This window comes from Crotalus tigris, unplaced genomic scaffold, assembly GCF_016545835.1.
Source record: "Crotalus tigris isolate CLP2741 ecotype Arizona unplaced genomic scaffold, ASM1654583v1 scf7180000018445.1570621, whole genome shotgun sequence".
Lineage (NCBI taxonomy): Eukaryota > Metazoa > Chordata > Lepidosauria > Squamata > Viperidae > Crotalus > Crotalus tigris.
Genome location: NW_024097006.1, coordinates 459,808 through 478,056, shown reverse-complemented (window position 1 = coordinate 478,056; position 18,249 = coordinate 459,808). Strand labels below are relative to the sequence as shown.

The window sequence follows — 18,249 nt, the reverse complement described above, 5'->3', positions numbered from 1 at the left end:
TTTATTTTATGGTTATTGTATATATGAAGTGTGCAACATGCCCAGCAACACTTTGGCATCTATTGCTTTCCTAAAGTGGATTTGGCAATTATGCTAATCTTGGGCTGGTAAACTGTGCCTTCATTGCTAATTAGCGAAGAAAGGCTGCCATTTGGATTTTTATTTCAAATGACTGATGATCTGAAAAGGGGGGGAAAAATCAAATGGTGTCCACAAGATGGCAGTGCAGGATAGTTGAAAGAGCTGTTGCTTGCTTTTACTATAATTCAGTTTCCCCTTTTTAGTATTGTGCTAATAGTGACTAAGAGTCTAGAGCAGGGGTGTCAAACTGCCAGCCGGTGGGCTGGATGCGTCACATGGAAGCTGCGCCCACCCCATTGCCAGCAATAGCAAAACCGGCCTGATAGGTTGCGCGATGTCACGTGATGTCACGAGTTTGACATGCCTGGTCTAGAGAACCCAGCTCTCTCACAGGTTCAGAATTGCTGTACTGGGACCGCTTTTAATTTTTGCAATTACCTGCTCAGATATTTCTTTCAAGGGCTTATTGTTGCATTAATTTTCTGTTCTTTCAGTAGGGCTCCTGGAAAAGTAGCCCAGTATTTTGGGGTCCTTTATATTTATGCCTATCACTCCTCCCCCCCCACACACATATATCCTGCAATGTGATCTATTGGCTACATAGTACCTTGCTGAAACCTCTTCAGTGTTAGATCATGAAAGCAGAATGTTTTCCAAATCCAAATTAGGTAGAGGCCATCATTAGGTTGAATCATAGGCCATAAAAGTGTGTGCTTTTTTTTTTAACTCTATAGAATTCTTCATCGAACAAGATAAGTAAAATAGTAGGAGAGGAAATAAGTGGTTAGTCTGTCAGTGTAATGGGCTCTGAGAGTAACCTTGAAGAAGAAGGAAGAAGAACTGCAGCCAAGAAAACAGTCAGAAAAGAGAAATCTGAGTACAAAGCAGGACTGTAATTTGAGAAAACATTCTCAGCTGGAGATTCAGGAGTTATAGCCCCAGTACATTTGGAAGACACTTACTTGGAGAAAATTAATGCAGAAGATTGTACTTCAAGAACAAACTTATGGTGATTTATCCATACCTAAAGAATTCCATTCATTCAAGTGTGGTTTATGAGCTTGAGTATGTAAGAATGAAATTGCAACATTCTGACCTCTTGCATTCTCTTTTGCTACTATTCCAGATCTGCTGCTACCATTTGCAGTATCTGATGCTAGCACCAAAGACTTAAACAATTGAGATACCCTTTGTTACTTAATAACGGCAATTTTCAGCTCCCTGCAATAACACACACCGACAGTCATCCCGTTAAATGCTTTGATTTTTGTACATTACTGAGTGTGATCAAATTAAATAAGCACTTTAAAAAAAACCTGCCACAGCTTTTGATGCATATTTACTTGGAAGGAAGCCCTAATGACTACATTGGGATATACCCATTTCTCTTTAAAATCAATGGAATTAAACATCCTTTACAATTACTGGCTGAAGCCAAAAATAACCAGGATTTTGCTGCAATCAAGTTCATTGGGGGATTTATGTGAAATGCCGCCATTTGCTGATAACTTAAATCTGAATTAGATAAATCAGTCATTTAATCAGTAGTGTCCTGGCTTTAAATCCTTATTCCATTAAGATACGTGTATATGTGTGAGTAGAACTGGTTGAATCCATAGGATGAAAGACTAAATGTCTCAGACTTTACTTCTCCAAGGTTGACCAGGCCTTCATACATGGCTCTATCTCCTGCTCTGAATTATATTGATTTATGACTAATGGAACCTGTGCATTATGGTTGAAAGCCATGGAAGTTGTTAAGTGAGGCAACAATGCAATCCCCTTGCTTAATGACCCCCACCCCTGCTATCCCCAGTTGTTTAAGCACCCTAAATGAATGTGCGATTCTGTGCAATGGAACTCACTTGTGAAGGATCCATCACAAGTTTGTGTAATCAAATGTTGGGTTTTGATTATCTGTATTTTGTTTGATTTCATCTTTTGTTTATTTAATGGGTCAGCCAACTATTTCTGCTTACCCAATGTGATCAGAAAGGTTGAGCATGGTCTGGGTCCTTTCAATTAAATACCATCATCTTAATGGGATTCAGGAAGCATACTGTCTATAATAGCACTAGACCCCTGAGATTTGGATGCCCCAACCCTTCTGTTTTTTTATAGGACACTGATGGCTAGGTTCTTCCACTAATCATTGTTCCAGAATGGTGGGTGATGCCATCTTGTGTATATTGAGTTAAATTGTTATGATGCAATACATTTGCTTTTCTTTATTTAAATGAATGTGAGCTACTCAGAGTTGCAAATGATTGGGCAGCCATATCAATTGAATGAAGTAATGAAGGAAATAAACTAGTTCAAAAAAGGGGGGAGGGAAACATTGTACTGTATGAAATCAGTTCAGATTCCTCAGATAGTTTAAATAATGCTGAAAGTTCTGGACATAAATCATTAAATAGAAGATCCCATCACTACTGCCAGCCTTGCTGTTGAAGAGAATAAGGACAGAAAGATAACTTGTGGAGGATGGAGTCCCACTCCATTTCTAATCATCCTTAGTACCCCACTTTCTAAAATCCAATACTTGTTATAAGCATCTTTTATCAGAGGAAAAGAAACCCACCATTAACTTTCTTTAGCCTTAGCTTTCTGTTGCTGGATTAAAGAGACAAAATGGAAAGGATTCAAAAGAACATTTCAGAGGTAATGAAAGCAAATCACAGAGAGAAGAAAAGACCTGCATTTAAACGTTGTCAATGTAAACTTGCTTGATTATTGTTGCGAGCTGTACAAAAACCATTTTGCTGGTACATTCTGACCTTGACTAAAATACTCCCATAATTATTGATATAAAACTTTGAAAATGTACAAGGGAAATTCTTACTGTAAAACCAACTTTAACTCAATAAATATCAACTCATACTAAGATTGCCACAATGCAGTTGAAGCTATCAGTATATATTTTTACATTTACTATATGAAGTAGAGTTTCTGTATCTGGGCTGCAAAAGTATTTCTGATTACTAGATGGCAGCAAGGAGTTAGAATATTTACTGTCTTCACTGCCATCTAAAGGACATGTGGCTTTTTTGCAGCTCTAATATAAAATTTTTATTATCTCAGTTCTGGACATTCCTTTCTACAGTTCATTGCTGAGTGACATTTTTGGCCCTGAGAATTGCACATGTTTCAAGAGCTCATGCCACACAAATATCCTTTTCACCCAAAACTCCTTCCTCTACACACCAAATATTTATTCCTAAGATTTACAAACCAATTCTATTCCTTTATCAACTGAATTATAACTAGACCAGAGTTCTCCAATCTTTCCAGTTTTGTGGCCTGGCTGGGGAGGAGATGGTTCTGTGAGAGCAGCAGACAAGCGCATGCAGCTCCATTTCCACAAGGGGCAGGCACATGCACCTGCTGTTCACGCAAATAGAACACAAGAGCATGTGCTTGCCTGCTGCTCATGTAAGTGGGAATGCATGTGCACCCCCACCCGCCACTTCTGCAGCCAAGTTCTGAACAACTCAAGGACCGATAGTGGGGCTGCGACTGGGGATTCGAGAGAGAGCATTGACTGAGAATTTATTGACTGCAAATAATCTTAGTAAATGTTGCACAGCTCCAGACTGTGATAATGTGGACCTAAACTATGCTTCATAATGAATAAAACTGAGCTCCTTTAAAGGGATTACTTAAGATTAGATTTCTCCCTTCAATAAGTAGAGAGATTCTTCCTTGGAGGGGGTGTTCCTCTGGAAGTCTACAAGCCTCCTGCCTGTCTGAGATCTAGAGGTTCCAGCAAAAAGAGGAAAAATTGATAAGTGTGTTGTAACACTACCAGATTCAAACCCTTGCTACTTCTAAACCATTTAAAGAAGAGAAAAATGTACCCTGCTGCTAGGTTTACAGGGACGGAGCAGGAAAAATTCCTGGTTAATATACCAAATCTTCCAAGAGACCCAGTTTCGTAAGTATTATTTTTTTTTTGTAAAAAATTTTATTTTCAACTTTACAATACATAACAATCTTACAAATACTTCAGATAAAAAATAAAACAAATTGATATACACCACATTCGGTCTTGCCCGCCCACTTCCCCCCAAACCGCATCCTACCTCAAACCAACTTACTTCTTTCCCTCTTTTTCTTCACTCACCCCCTCTCCTCCTTCACCTCAGCCTTCCTACTTACTTCTCACCTTCTTCTTCTCCCTCTTGATGCGGTCCAGGGGAAATGCCCGAGCAGTTCCTCTCTCAAAATTAAAACATTAATATTATGTACAATAAGACTATTTCTACTTTATCTGAACTACTTAAACTTAAACCTAAGAGCTCTACCTTTTACCAGCTTGATCCCTGACTCTTCTGGCTAGTTAAAGAAAGGAGGGAACAAGTAGTTGGATGCAGGCAGTAGTTTAACTCACTTATTGATAGTTAAGGAGGTTCCAGCTGCCTCGCGAAGTGCTGGCCTGCCCTGTTCTCAAGTGACCTTCCATAAGATCCAACAGTACTGGAGAAGTGTCATCTTATATCTAACCTTCATTTGGGGGAAGAATGTGGAAATAGTGGTGGGCAACAGCTAGAAGGCTCTGAAAGAAACAAATTATTTGGATACTTGGCAATCAGGATTCAAACCAGGTTATGAGCTGGAACCGAATCTGCATTGATTGTTTTCACTAATGACTTGTGCATGAGATATGGGATGATGAGGACACCATCCTTCTTGTCCTGATAGATCTCTTGGTGGCCTTTCATATTGTTGATGATAATATCCTTCTCGGTTTTACTGAATTTATTGAATTGCTATTCTATTTTGATTTTATACACTCTCAAGCACCTCTAGAGAGAATACATGTGCATTCTAACTTGTCATTTATAGCTAGTTTTACTGCCGTATCTTTTTAGTATCATTTTAATATCTTTTGAGCATTTCAGTATGACACTTGGGCCACTTCCTAGCCTAGGGCCACTAGGAGTCAAGCAGTATATATTGTAAATTTAATAAATTATTACAGCTTGCTGCATAGTCAACCAAATGTTTAGACTGCATTTGGCAGTTTTGTCTACCTATTACAGTGGTTCTCAACCTTTTTAATGCCGCGACCCCCAACCGGTCGTAAGTTGAGGACTACCTAATCGGTCATAAGTCAAGGACTACCCAACCAGTCGTAAGTCGAGGACTACCCAACCGGTCGTAAGTTGAGGACTTTCCCTGGCAGGGAGCGCCGTGCATGCATGGTGCCGCCCCCTGCACCGGCCGAGGCGTAGCTGGCAAGAGGCAGCGACAGCGCAGGGTGACCACCGGCTGGGCCACCAGCTGGCCCAGCCCAAGGGAGGTAAGGCACCTGTCGGGTCCCACGCACGCTAGCAACCCTCCCTGCGCCTGCCGGCTTCCCACCTCCCACCCCTGGCCCTCTTTTACTTACATTTTTAGTAGTTGCTCAGCAGGGAGGGGTGGAAACTTCCAGATAGCTCGCCTTTGCTGCAGACAACTTGCAGCACCATTTGCAGATTGGGGCTTTTGGCGAGCTCATCAGGGCAGAGACAGCCTGGACAATTCCTATTGGCTTTTGAAAGCCAATAGAATTAGACTCTATTCAAGAGAGTCTATTCTATTGGCTTTCAAAAGCCAATAGAATAAAAGGGAGTAGCACAGCTAAGGAAAAGGGGGAAAAAATGGCGGACTGCGTTATTTGGCAACCCCTGTGAAATGGTTGTTCAACCCCCAAATGGGGTCGCGACCCACAGGTTGAGAACCGCTGACCTATTAGGTCCTTTCAAAGGACTGGGATATCGCAAGATGTTAAGCTGTCCTGAGTAAAGCTGCCTTTTGCAATTGACTGATGGTGATTTTGTCAATGCCGATGGTGTTCAGGTCTTGCCCCTTGGCTAGATCTAATCAACAGAAGAGCCACTTATTTCCTGGTGACATTCTTCCAAGATGCAGTATCAACAGATTGTAAGGATGAGAAGATGGAATTGTAGCAAAGAGTAATCATTTGCTTTGTAGTTATTTCATGCTTGAATCTGATGTAATTTCATTATTTTATATTTTTTAAGCTGCTCTGAGAAGTCCAGGTGAAAAGTAGCTAAGAAATGATTTCAAGCAAATGTCAGCTTCCTCCTGGTTCTAATTTCTCTCTCTGTTTATTTCTCTCCCAGGCTTCCCATTTCCTGGTGTCTCCATGTTAGAGAATGTGTGTGGTTTTGTGTTTAGTCTATTTCTTTTCTTTTTCTGGAAAAATGGAGAATCCTTTAAAAACTTATTTCTGCACTGAGATTGTGGTTATTCCCAATAAGATTATCAATATTGCCAACTAAAAAGGATGAGCATATTTAAGTGTAATAAGGAATTTTGACCACTGTCTTGGGGGCAATTGTACCTGGTGTGGTTGTGTTGTACTTCAAAGGAGACCTGAGTTTCCTTTTCCTGTGCAACTATGAAAAATGTAGGAGCCTCAGTTCTCAGAAACAAACTTCAGTCTGAAAAAGTGGGAGGCTTCTAGCTTTGTAAAAAGATTGCCAATATTTTGAGCAATTAGAGCAGGGGTGGGGAACCTTGGCATGGCTGGCTCAGGAATTCTGGGAGTTGGTCCACAAGTCATAAAAAGAGCCAAGGTTTCCAACCCCTGAATTAGAGAAAGAGATTCATGTTTACCTGTGAAATCTTGCGTTGAAGCCACTAGATGTCACTGTAGGTCTTGAAGTGGAAGCATGGTCTCTTCCCAACTTCCTCTTTTTTTTTTTTTTTTAAGGTTCCTCATTCACAATGCTGGGTTAGCTCTGTTGCTTACTTAATGCAGAATTGAGAGCGGAAGAGTTTTGGGCTGCCTAAAGATAGAATGTTGTGTAAGTTCATCCAGACTACCATGCAATCAGCAAAACTTAATATTGTCTGTAAAGTTTCCCCCTTAATCTGCTTAACCATCCATGTCAATCCTTGTAGTTCCAAGTGTAAACATAACCTACAAGTGTTTATGGTTAAATTTTCCTGCGTTAGCTCCCTGAAGAAAAATCTAGTTTATGATAAAGAAAATGGCAAATGGTTTATTTATAAGTCTGGCTTTAAACACACACAACAAAACTCTGGCTAGTTTTTTAATAAAAAAAGGGGGGACTTTGCAAATGTTTTAGCTAATGTATTCCATTACTGCTTTTTTTTTTTTTTTTTGTATATGTGTATTTTCATGTTAGTCCTGACTCCTGATAACAGCCTGGACAGGTTCCTTCAGTTTCCTGGTCAAGATTTTGGAAGTGTTTTGCCTGTGCCTCATTCCTAGGTCTGAGAGAGAGGGATTGGTCCAAAGTCACCCAGATGGCTTCATTCATAAGACTGGATTAGAACTCATGGTCTCCTGGTTTCTAGCATAGTGTCTTAACTGGCTTTCACAAAAATACTATTATTGTTTTTGTTTTTTTTTGTTTTTTTTTTTAAAAAGTTTATTGTTTTCTTGTACACAGTGCATGAACTGAAATCATGAATTATTTTTGAAACATTGCATATATTTTCAACCAATAAGTTTCACCTATTCCCAAGAATTTCCTTAGAATAGTCTCTTCTCTTAACAAAACAAAACCAAGCATGGGAAAAATAATAATGTTTTACAATTATGTAGTAATTAATTACTATTCTCAGAAAGTGACCCTATACCTATGGCTATCTCACTTTGTGCATTTCTTGGCAATGGAAAGCTATCTGCAGTCTTTCCTACTCTTACCTTAAAATGCCCTCTGGAACAAAACTCCTGATCATACTTCAAAATATATCATGAAATGTTGAGGTCAGTTCAAGCCTTTGGAGCCATTTTTTTTTTTTTTTGTTTAATTCAGACAGAGGAAAAGTAAATATGTACAATAGTGGTAGTTCTTTGCAATCGGTGCTATGTCCCAAAATTAACTGAAGCAGATTGAAGCATTATCTCCTATCTTTTGAACTAGATTGCACTCCAAAGCAATTCACAACAGCAAAGCAAAAAGACAAAAGACTAATTAATTGATATAAAAAAAATAGTTAAAATTGATCAATACAGACTGGTTTCTTTCACTGAGCTAACCACAAAGTGATAGAATCATATGGAATGCCCACCTTAGCACAGCATTAATCTGAAGAGTTAGCTTTCTGTGTGAATTCAACCATAGCTAAATAGCAGTTGCATGAAGTTTGATAATGTAACCTTTTAGTCATGCCCTTTATTTGTTTGGATTTGTCCTTCTGTCACATACAAAGGAATGAGGGTTGAATCTAGCATCTCAAAACTAACAGGTTAATAAGAGGTAACATTGTCCTAGGATAGGATGTGAAGATATGAGAGAGTGAAACTTAGATAAAGTCAAGTTTGAGCCTGGGTGGAAGAACTATCTGGAATTTCTCAACTTTAGATGGTGTGGTGACTTTCCTTCAAAATGAGTTGAGCCAGTATTTCCTATTCATTCTGCTAAGTGGAATTCTGGAGTCTTGACAGCAATATCACTGAGCTTAATGTTTACCCAACTATGTACTCCTGGGAAAATGAGTATAAATAAGCCCCTGGACAATTGGCACACTGATAGCAATTTTATCTGGCCTGTGTTTCAGTCAATTTGTGTTTGTTTTCCTTAATACACACACATGCCTGCAACGCACACATACACTATGGCAAGTTGTAGAAAAAGGAGAATGAAATAATTCTAACCATTTGCAAGTCATGTTTTGATGTTGGATCCTCCTCTTGGCCTTGGTTATAAGAATTGCTATGGGAATGGCCACAGATTGCAGTCGGGTGGCCCTACATTTAATAAATACCCTGAAAAAAGTAACTTTGCCAAGTCCATATGTTGATAAAGGTCGACTCTTAAGATTCAGAAACTGGCTGATTCTATTTTCAGCTCACAGAGATTGTACTGAAAATAAAGTGCCCAAGGTGAAAAGTCTAGAACTATTATAGTAAAATCAAATAGGATGAAATTGAAACATGGGAAGCAAATTCAATGTGAATAACTCTTGTTTAATGCTTGTAGTCTAGTGATATGATTTTCTAAGCTTTTTATTATTAGAACACCCTATCAACATGGAAAAAAAGTCCAAATCATTTCTCTCCTTCATAGACACATACCTAGGCTTTATGTCATGGGATAAACAATTTTATCTAAGGATATAATAAAGAAGTCAAGTTCAGCAAAATGTTGCATGGTGTCATGTGTTTCATTGTAATGGACCAGATATACTGAATCATACTATGTATCTCTACCTGGAAGTATGTTCAACTGCATATCTCAATCAAAATCTACATGGCTGAAAACATTTGGCTGGATTGCCTCGTTTAGTTTTATTTTACAAATATATTTCTGATAGTATTCCAGAAGGTGTTACAGACCAGACTGTTTGCTCAGGCATTGGAGTAGGGTAAATAAAAGCTCTTGTCTGATGTATTGGGTACACCTGTGTTAGTGTTGGCTGTCTGGATTTTAATCTTCGTTAATTTTATTATATTTTTCTTTATTTCATTGTGTTTTATCTGGCTTTCCTCATGTTGTGAGCTGTCCAGCGTTATGTGGTGCTGAAATTGAATCAAATCAAATAAAAGATCGATAGGGCTGACAGACAGGTATCTTAGTTCCTTTTTTTTTTTTTTTTTTGCTAATCTCACTGTCTCAGGAATTGGAATTCCCCACAAACTAATATTTTCAGAAAGTGCAAATTACCCAACTAATCAAGTAGAGAAGCAACCTAGAACTAAGGAGAAACTTCCTGACAGTGAGAACAATTAATCAGCCTACCTCCAGAAGCAGTAAATACTCCAACACTGGAAGTTTTTAAGAAGAGACTGGACAGCCGTTTGTCCGAAATGGTGTAGGGTTTCCTGCCTGAGCAGGGGGTTGGGCTAGATGACCTCCAAGGTCCTTTCCAACTTTACTACTACTATTATTATTATTAAATTTGTCAGGTTCAATTTTACCCCCAGGTATGTGCAGCTTTTGCTACTTAAGAGAGGAACTGCAGGAACAAGCAGGCCAATAGCTATAGGATACTGCTATTTAAATGAAATCTCTACATGTCCCTCATTATATGACCATTGGCGCCTAGGTAGTATGGCTAAGAAAACTACGTTGTCAAATATGAAGACAGGATACTGTTGCATTGTTAAGTGAAGAGACTCCTGGCACTGGAATTTTTTCCATTTGAGTAGGACACCAATTTTCCCTCATGGCTGACTGGCTCAGAGCTGTGGAATTATGCAGAGGATTCTGTATTCCAGCAAAAATAAAGTTTGTTGAGAGAATTCAGATTATGAGTGTTGAAGAGATACCAATGTCCCTGGATTTTGTTTCTGAGAAAAAATTGCCCTTAATTTACATTAGGCCAATATAGAGGGAAATTGGTAGCATTGGCTTCCTAAACTATAGCTGCTTCTTCACTTTTAAGTACTGCAAGGCAAATGCAAGGAGTTCTGAAATAAAATGAGTCAGAAAATTGATTTGACAGAACATGCAGGCCTCTTGACTTGCATATAGCTTTTGTCAATATGACAGGTAGGATGTTCTTTCTAATAGCTTTTATTATTTTTTTTTCTTTATCAGGACTGAATAGCCAGGCTTTAAAGATTTGTTTATAGATAAGATATGGAAAGAAGAGGGTTTTTTTGTTAAAATGTAGATGTCATTATTTCTGGTACATGTTATGTTGGTAATGGAGTTTTGAGAGGAGACAAAGACAAAAATTATAAGAAATTAACTTGTGAGATATTACTGGAAGGAATTAAAGATAAAGATTTTTTTAATATGTTGCTATTTCTGGTGGCTCTTAATGGAGTTTTTTTTAACTAAGTTTGAAGAATTTTAAAGATTTGTTTATAGATAAGAGAAGATATAGGAAGAGGAAATGTTTTGTTGTATTTTTAGATAAAATTATAAGTTACTATGTTAAACGAAAAGGAAAGGAATGTGAAAATGATTTATTTGATTAAGGTTAAATATATTTGTTGTTATTTCTGGTAACTCTTAATTGGCCTTTGCTCATTAAGATTGAAAGACTATGCTTTACAATTTGTTGAAGAAAAGAGAAGAGATATGGAAAGAAGAGCTTTTTGGTTGAAATGTTAGAGAACGTGATAATTTATTGAAATGGTTTTTACTTGTCTTGATGAAGAGGGAAACTTCTTTGCATAACTTTTTTTCCTATATATTTCTTCTTTTCTTTCCTTCCTTTTCAGCTGTACTTTTCATTTTTTTTCTTTTCATACATATGTTAATTTGCATTAGTTTTTTTTAAACTTTGCATTTTTGGACTTTAATAAAAGTTACTATTAAAAATATACATGATGGATATCAAATTAAGCAGGGTGGCAATGCAGCATCTTTCCCCACAAACTCTTTCAAATGACGTGTTTACCTTCAGAAACATTTTGAAAGATGCATATATGTGTACTATCTTTTATGTGCAACATTAACTCGGACTATGCTTGAAACCCTTTGAATATTTTTTTTTTATTCAAATTGCTCTCTGCCTTTGTGCTCAGATTCAGAGTAGCTTGATAGAGTTCTAGGTTGAAATCTCCATTTCTATGGGTTCCAGGGATCAGTCCAAAGCCAATCACTTGGTATCCCATCTCAGCTTTTCTGTCTTGTATGCTATGTAGAATGGGGATTACAGTGACCTGATTTCAACTGTAAAAATGAAAGTAAAACCAGTAGAATCGAGTCAGAATGCAATTAGGCAATGATCCTTTCATATCCAGAAAAAATATTAGGCGGGCAAATAATAATATGACAATATGTCATTTGGCATTCATAGAACTGGAGATAACGACTCAGCAGCAAGTTCTGTTGTGCGTTCTGGGCTTAACTGTGTAAAACTCAGCTTTAGCTTATAAGTAAGTTTAGAATTGGGCTTCTGTCTGCACAGTGAATGTAGTAGGAGTTATTTCTAAGATAGTGGCCATGCAGCAATATCATGTGTTCATATTTAAATCCAGTTATGTCCAGTGGGATTTGACTCTGCATTATTTGCTATTAAGTAGGCCACTGCTCTCTATACACAAAAGTTAAATTGAGATTGGAGTGTTGAGAGGTGAGAGATTTTACAAATATAATTAGGAAAGGTAAACTCATTAAATTCTAGAAGATTTACTGCCTGGTAAGTATCTTTAGCTATGCACTGCACAGCCATGGAGCCCATGCACAACAGGACTGAATAACACTGAAATACAAGGATTACTAGAGCAAGAAAGTTTTGTACAACCTACTCCAGAGGATATTGCAGAGTAGATGAGCCAGGAAGATCTCTAGAGGGAGAGAACAGGGCAGGGCGAAGAGGAATTTTCAATGGGGTAAAGTTTGGCAAGCTGGCATTGGGGCGACGTTGACACCCATATGGGAAAGGTGACTTTGGTAACACACTAACCAGAAGATCTAAGTAAGCCATTATCTACCATCCTTTAAAAAAGAAAGATGAATCAATTGCAGGGAGGCTGAGGGAGGGCGGTCTGCAGACAGGGAAATGGAAAACTCTTGTCTAGTGCTGTAGAAATGAATGGTCGGGAAGCTCACTAGTGTTTGGTGCAGGAGTTTTAAGGAGAGACTGGATGAGATTTCCTGCTGCGTTTCTTGATGATGATGAGGAGGAGGAGGAGGAGGAAGAAGAAGAAGAAGAAGAGACTGGCAGGGAGGGAGGCCTTCAGTTAGTGGTACCTTACTCAGAGGTAGATTAAGGATGGCACCCTTTACTCGAGAAACCGCAGTCCGAGCTGCCCCGTCTTGTTTGCTCGCTCCTATTTCATTTCATTTGAGTCTGGCTTCTCCTCCCGCCTCTCCCCACTCTGAGGCGGCTCGGCCAGTGGCCGGCGGCATTGTGACGTCACAGAGGACGGGTCTTTATAAGGACGGGCGCGCGAGAGGCTCCCGCTTTCTCGGCTCAGCAGTCTGGGCGGAGTGGCGGGTCCGCCGGGAAGCGGAAGACTTCCGGATGGGCAGATGAGCCGGGAGGGGGGCTGCGTCGCGGGCTTCGCCGGAGGGCGAGGGGCATGAGGCAGGGGGCGACATGACCGTGCCGCTGCTGAAGATCGGCGCCGTGCTCAGCACCATGGCCATGGTCACCAACTGGATGTCCCAGACGCTGCCTTCTCTCGTGGGGCTGAATGGCACCATCTCCCAGGCCGGCACCTCCGAGAGAAGCGTGAGTTCTCCTTCTCTTCTCCCGCCCCCCCGAATAAAAGAATCCTGGCTGCCCCACGGCTGTCCCTTCGAGGCGACGGACCTCGCTTAGTGGCTCTGGGGGGCTGAGAGCCTGACTTTTGGCGGGAAGGGGAGCCTGCCCTTCCCGTCCTTCGTTTCTAACTCTCAGCTGCGCCAAAGGAGCGAGGCGAGAAGTTGCCTCTTTTCCCCTCCTCCGACGCGGTTTCCGCTGGGAACCCCGGCTTGCTCCCTTCGCCATTCCGACGAGACGGGTTTATCCACCGGAGGCTGGCACTTGTTTTCTAAGTTGCGTCGCGATGAGTATTTGGGGCTACTGGGCAACGAGAGAGGCGGCTTGGTTCCGATCTAGCGCCAAAGCCGCCTTATCCTAACCTAGGAGAGAAAGCCTCGACTTTTTCTGCTTGGCCATTTATCTGCTTCTGCTTAGATGTGGCGCGCGTATAAAATGTTGGGAAGACAACTTCATTTTCTGGTGATTTTTTCAGTGGGGGAAGGTTGTAGGAAACAAGATATTAAGTCGAGCCCCTTTATATAGGATAGGCGGCCTCGCGGCCAAGACTTCACACCAACGGGGGGGGGGGGGGAGAGGGAGATATGATAGTTGCCCGCTCGCGGCGGAATCGAGATTGGGGAGTTTTTTAAGTTGGAACTTCGAAAAATTGCAGAGCGGGGTAACATTAGCCTTCGACATTTGGAATGGGGATTGTGACAGATTGGGGACTAAGGTGTGCTTCCTCAATTTGGACATCTCCTGATTGCCGGACCAGAAGCTCTATAATCCTCAATAAGAGATGAAGGGCTTGGATCCCTTCTGCTCTCTAGGCAATAATACTAAGTCACTTGAAATTATCTAAAGTACTCCTGAATGGATGTGTGTGGTGCCCCTGTTGCCACTCTCTCTTAATTCACAGCAGAACTGCTTCTGTATGAACTATCTCCTCTGCCCAGATGTCTTCAACCCAATTGGAGCTCTTATTCTCAGCTTCTTTGAAGGTTGTTATGATTTTTTCACTCTTTCCATCTCTTCTAAAGGCTGAAGGGGTTGGGGAGGGAGGAGTATATGTCTTCCTTTTCCTACAGCCCTCTTTTTATCAATGTTTCATCTGAAAACTGTGTTATATGATCCCTCCTGAAATGAAAAGAGAGATTCTGCCCCCCCCCCAAGCATTCTCCTGATTGTGGCTAGTCCTGGCTGCAGTGGATCACTTCCCTGGATTCCTCCTAGGCTCTTCCAGGGAAGTGTCTTGCCCTGCGCAATGATTGGTGTCTTTGGGGTCTCCACACCATTCTCTTTTTCTGAAAACCTCAGTGCCAGTCCTACTCAATCACTGTGATTTCCCCAGCTCATTGAGTTCATTTGGATTGATTGCTTTATTATTTCTTTTCCGCTGGGAGACAGAATTAACAGTTCTTTCCTTCCCATTGTTTTTTTTTTCTTCATGCTTGTCTGAGTAGATTTTTTTCCACCAGTGGAAAACTTTCTCCAATTCTTAAAGGAGAAATGCTCATCTCTGAGTATGTATAATGGGGCAGAAAGCACAGGAGGACTGGTTCTGAAACATGGATGGGTTGTGAACTCTGCAGAAGATACTGGAATTGGTGGATTAGTGTTTGTGCCTGAGATGTGTTGATTTCTCGATGTTGTTGTACATAAGTGCAACAAAACCTATTCTTCCACTATGTAGGATTCCTTTGATGTTTTAAACAATACCTAAAGCTTTGAAATAGTGTCTCTGTGTATGTTTGTAGAATAAGAATAAGCTTCAAATAGTAGTAGCAAGTCAATAAATGTTTAGAGTAGGAAACGCCCATAAAGATTTTAGATAAACAGATCAGGTTTGATCCTCTCCCAATTTTGCTTCTGTTTCCATTTACCTGTCTGTCTGTATCTAAACCCACATGAATATGAAGCAGTTAGAAAACCCCCAGCCAATAAACTCTTGAGAAGAAATCCCCACATCCTTGGTGAGATTGTAGCTGAGCTGCTGATTTTGAAATTGCTGGGTAGGTTGATGGACTGTAATGCACAGGTACCATAAGGGTATTTCCTCAGCATTAAATAGAAAGGAAGCAATAGGATTGGAATATGGTTCTCCACATAGGAATTGGAGAGGATCTTTGGAGATGGAATGGAGATGAGATCTAATTATAGGCATCTCATTGTGAAGCTTAAGGGCACATTGATTTATATACTCATGTGTTGGAATTATTCTAATGACTGTTATTTCATAGTACAGCAAGCAATGCAAATTTGTACATGATAATATGGCTTGCTAGCTCCTTATTCTCTACAAATTCCACAAGTAAAATGTGTGTACAGTTTTCATGTCCGGTTAATTGTAGGGAGGAAGGAGAAACGAGCTAAGAAAGAAGGTGGATGTCAAATACTCTGCTCTTTCTATGACATTGATGTCTAGGAGTGGATAGGACTAATGCTTCTTAGGGCTGGGAGAAGGAGCTTCCTGATCATAAATAAAAAATATTACAAGCAAAAGCAGATGGGGCTGGTAGATAAGCAAAGGTGTCAATGTCCTGTAATGGGCAAATCCTAAAGTGGAAATGGACTTCCTATTGCCTGGAGAGAAAGTGAAGGTTATCAGTGGTGACTGAAAATACAGTTGGAACAAATGAATGAATTGATCTCTGCCAAGAAGCTTCTAGATCATCCTGGAGCTCTGCCGGATGCCACCTATTCATTCCAAGGAATCCATCTTTGTCAGCTGCAGCAAATCTATCCACTTGATCACAGTGTAAAGGCTGAGGTCCCAGTGGAAAGGAAAATGAACATCACAGCTTTCAATTTGAAGTGCTTATTCCTTTCGATGTGGCACAACATGGTCTGTCCTTATCTCAGTCAAGTGCCTTAGGGCATTTTCATACATGAGATTTACATTTTCCTTTGCATATCCTACTCCTCTAATCTGGATGTAAAACCAACATATTCTAGAAAGTGTATGTTTAATCAGAAAAAAAGGTTTCTATCTGCATTTTAGGTGTTCTGAGAGTATTCATACATGTACATATTAAAAAGCTAAAAATGTGTGTTTAATGTTACACATGGTAATAATAGTCATCGTGTCCTTGAGTGGCCTCTTAATAGGACTCTCTGTGGACAAAATTAGAATTGGATGAGGGGTATGCCATGTAAGAAATCACCATAGTTATACTTTCCCTGTTGGATTTTTTATTCTGTGGAGACTATGCAAATAGTCACTGCAAACTCAGAAGAATCCCATGATGCTGTCCAGCTTTTACACAAGACTGTACAATAAATCCTTATACCTTCATATGGGTTAGGAAGTGATCTTGCCTAGACTATTTCCCAACACTCAGGAGAGGAGGCATTCAGATGTAAATTTTCTTCCTGCAGTTTAGAGGTTGATGCAATCTGTTAAGAACCAAATTCAACTTTCCTTTTTCTTGAATTGGTGGGAATTTGGAAAAAAAATAAACCAAGGCACAAAGGAAGATGCTGTCAGCTATTCTGGCTAAATTTAAAATTAGACTATACATTTCACCTATAGTTCTTGATTTTTTGTCCATTGTTGGCTGTACAATATGCTCTTATTAATTGTAGTCTTCTCCCACTGGGGCTGTGGTGATACAAATATTTTGACATTTATCTGATGCAAGCTATCACACAGTTGAATTGATATGTTTGGGTCCATCCCTGGCATTGGGAGATATGGTGAAATACTATTTGAAAAGTCTTAGTAGTTGAAATTTCAATTGTCTTTCCAAGTGCATTTCTAAGGTTTGCCTCCTGCTGTTGGGGAAAGCTCATATCATTTTAAGGTTGTCTTCTTCCAAAAGGTGCCAACCAGTTGTGCTGGGATTGCCAGACATCTCAGCATGAATTGTTACTATTTCCTTTTGTCCTGTATGCTTTCTGTGTATTTTTTGAATAGTTCCTTTAAATGAAACTTTCTTTTCATGAACAGGAGCTGCTTTATGTATTGGCTGTATTCACACAACATGCTTACCTTAGAATTTACTGAATTAACCCACTTTCTCCCTTGACAAGGTACACTGAACCGTAAATAATAAAGAGGTCTAGATTTTTGTAATTCACTGTGGCAAAGAAGCAACAGCAGCAGCTAATCAAGCTTCATGATGGATGGATGGCTCTGCTAAGACTTTACCTGACCTAGTTAAGCACTTTGTATGAACACAGCCTTAGGTTGCATAATGTTCATATATACCAAATGACTTTGCTTTTGAACAGCTCTGTCACTGAGTTTTCTTGTAAATCAACAAGTGGAAAACTCATATTTTAGTTTGAAAGACACCTATATTGAACATATGTAGTTGGCTTCATAATAAAATCAATAGCAAAAAAACAATGATTAGCTATAATTTGGTTTATCTTTTTGAGTTTTTAGTTTGTTAGATTTATGCCTCTCCTTTCCTCCCAGAGCTTTGATGGGAATTTCCCTTTTTTTAAACCTACAGTAGGGGTGTCAAACTGGTGGCCGTGAGCTGAATGCGTCACACACGGGCCATGCCCACTCCAGCCACACTCACTCCAGTCACACCCACTCCATCTCTGCAAAGGCAAAATACATCACAATATGTCATGTGACGCAATCGAGTTTGACACCCGTAACCTACAGCAATCACCCAATCAGTTCCTGTGGCTAAGGGTGGATCTGAAACAAGGTTTTCTTGGCCCCAGTACCATACCTTGGTCCTATAATGGAAAATGCATGTAGGTCAAGGTGAAACAAGGGTTTAATCTTGAGGGCAATACTTAGCTGAAGTGCAAAAGCATGGTATTTCTTAATATTACAGTTACAGTTAGCTGTCAATGGTGAAATCCCCTGTGAATAGCATTTCATTTTGTTGGAAGATGACAATGGAGAATGGTTGCAATGTTTTCATTCAAATGAAACCCCATTTTTATTTCAATGAAATTCAATCCTAAGTGAATTGAGTACCAAGATGACAGATTTAAAAGTGTTTTTAAAAAAGAATAGCATTTTGAGTTTTAGATTAATATGAAAGCAGTTGTTTTAGAAGTTATGGCCATTTC

The 18,249-nt window shown here is 39.8% G+C and overlaps 1 protein-coding gene across 3 annotated transcripts in view; it reads left to right on the top strand.

Annotated features, from left to right (window-relative positions):
* OLFM2 (olfactomedin 2) overlaps positions 1 to 18,249 on the top strand; it is a 218,059-nt gene that overhangs the window by 33,944 nt on the left and 165,866 nt on the right. For 2 of the 3 annotated variants that reach the window (XM_039352552.1, XM_039352551.1), the window contains exon 1: positions 12,944 to 13,197. The exons of the other annotated variant lie outside the window; for it this stretch is intronic. In XM_039352552.1, coding sequence (XP_039208486.1) covers positions 13,063 to 13,197 — 135 coding nt within the window. In that variant the 5' untranslated portion in view covers positions 12,944 to 13,062. Of the gene's footprint in view, positions 1 to 12,943; positions 13,198 to 18,249 lie in introns of those variants that run through there. 3 annotated transcript variants of the gene reach the window in all.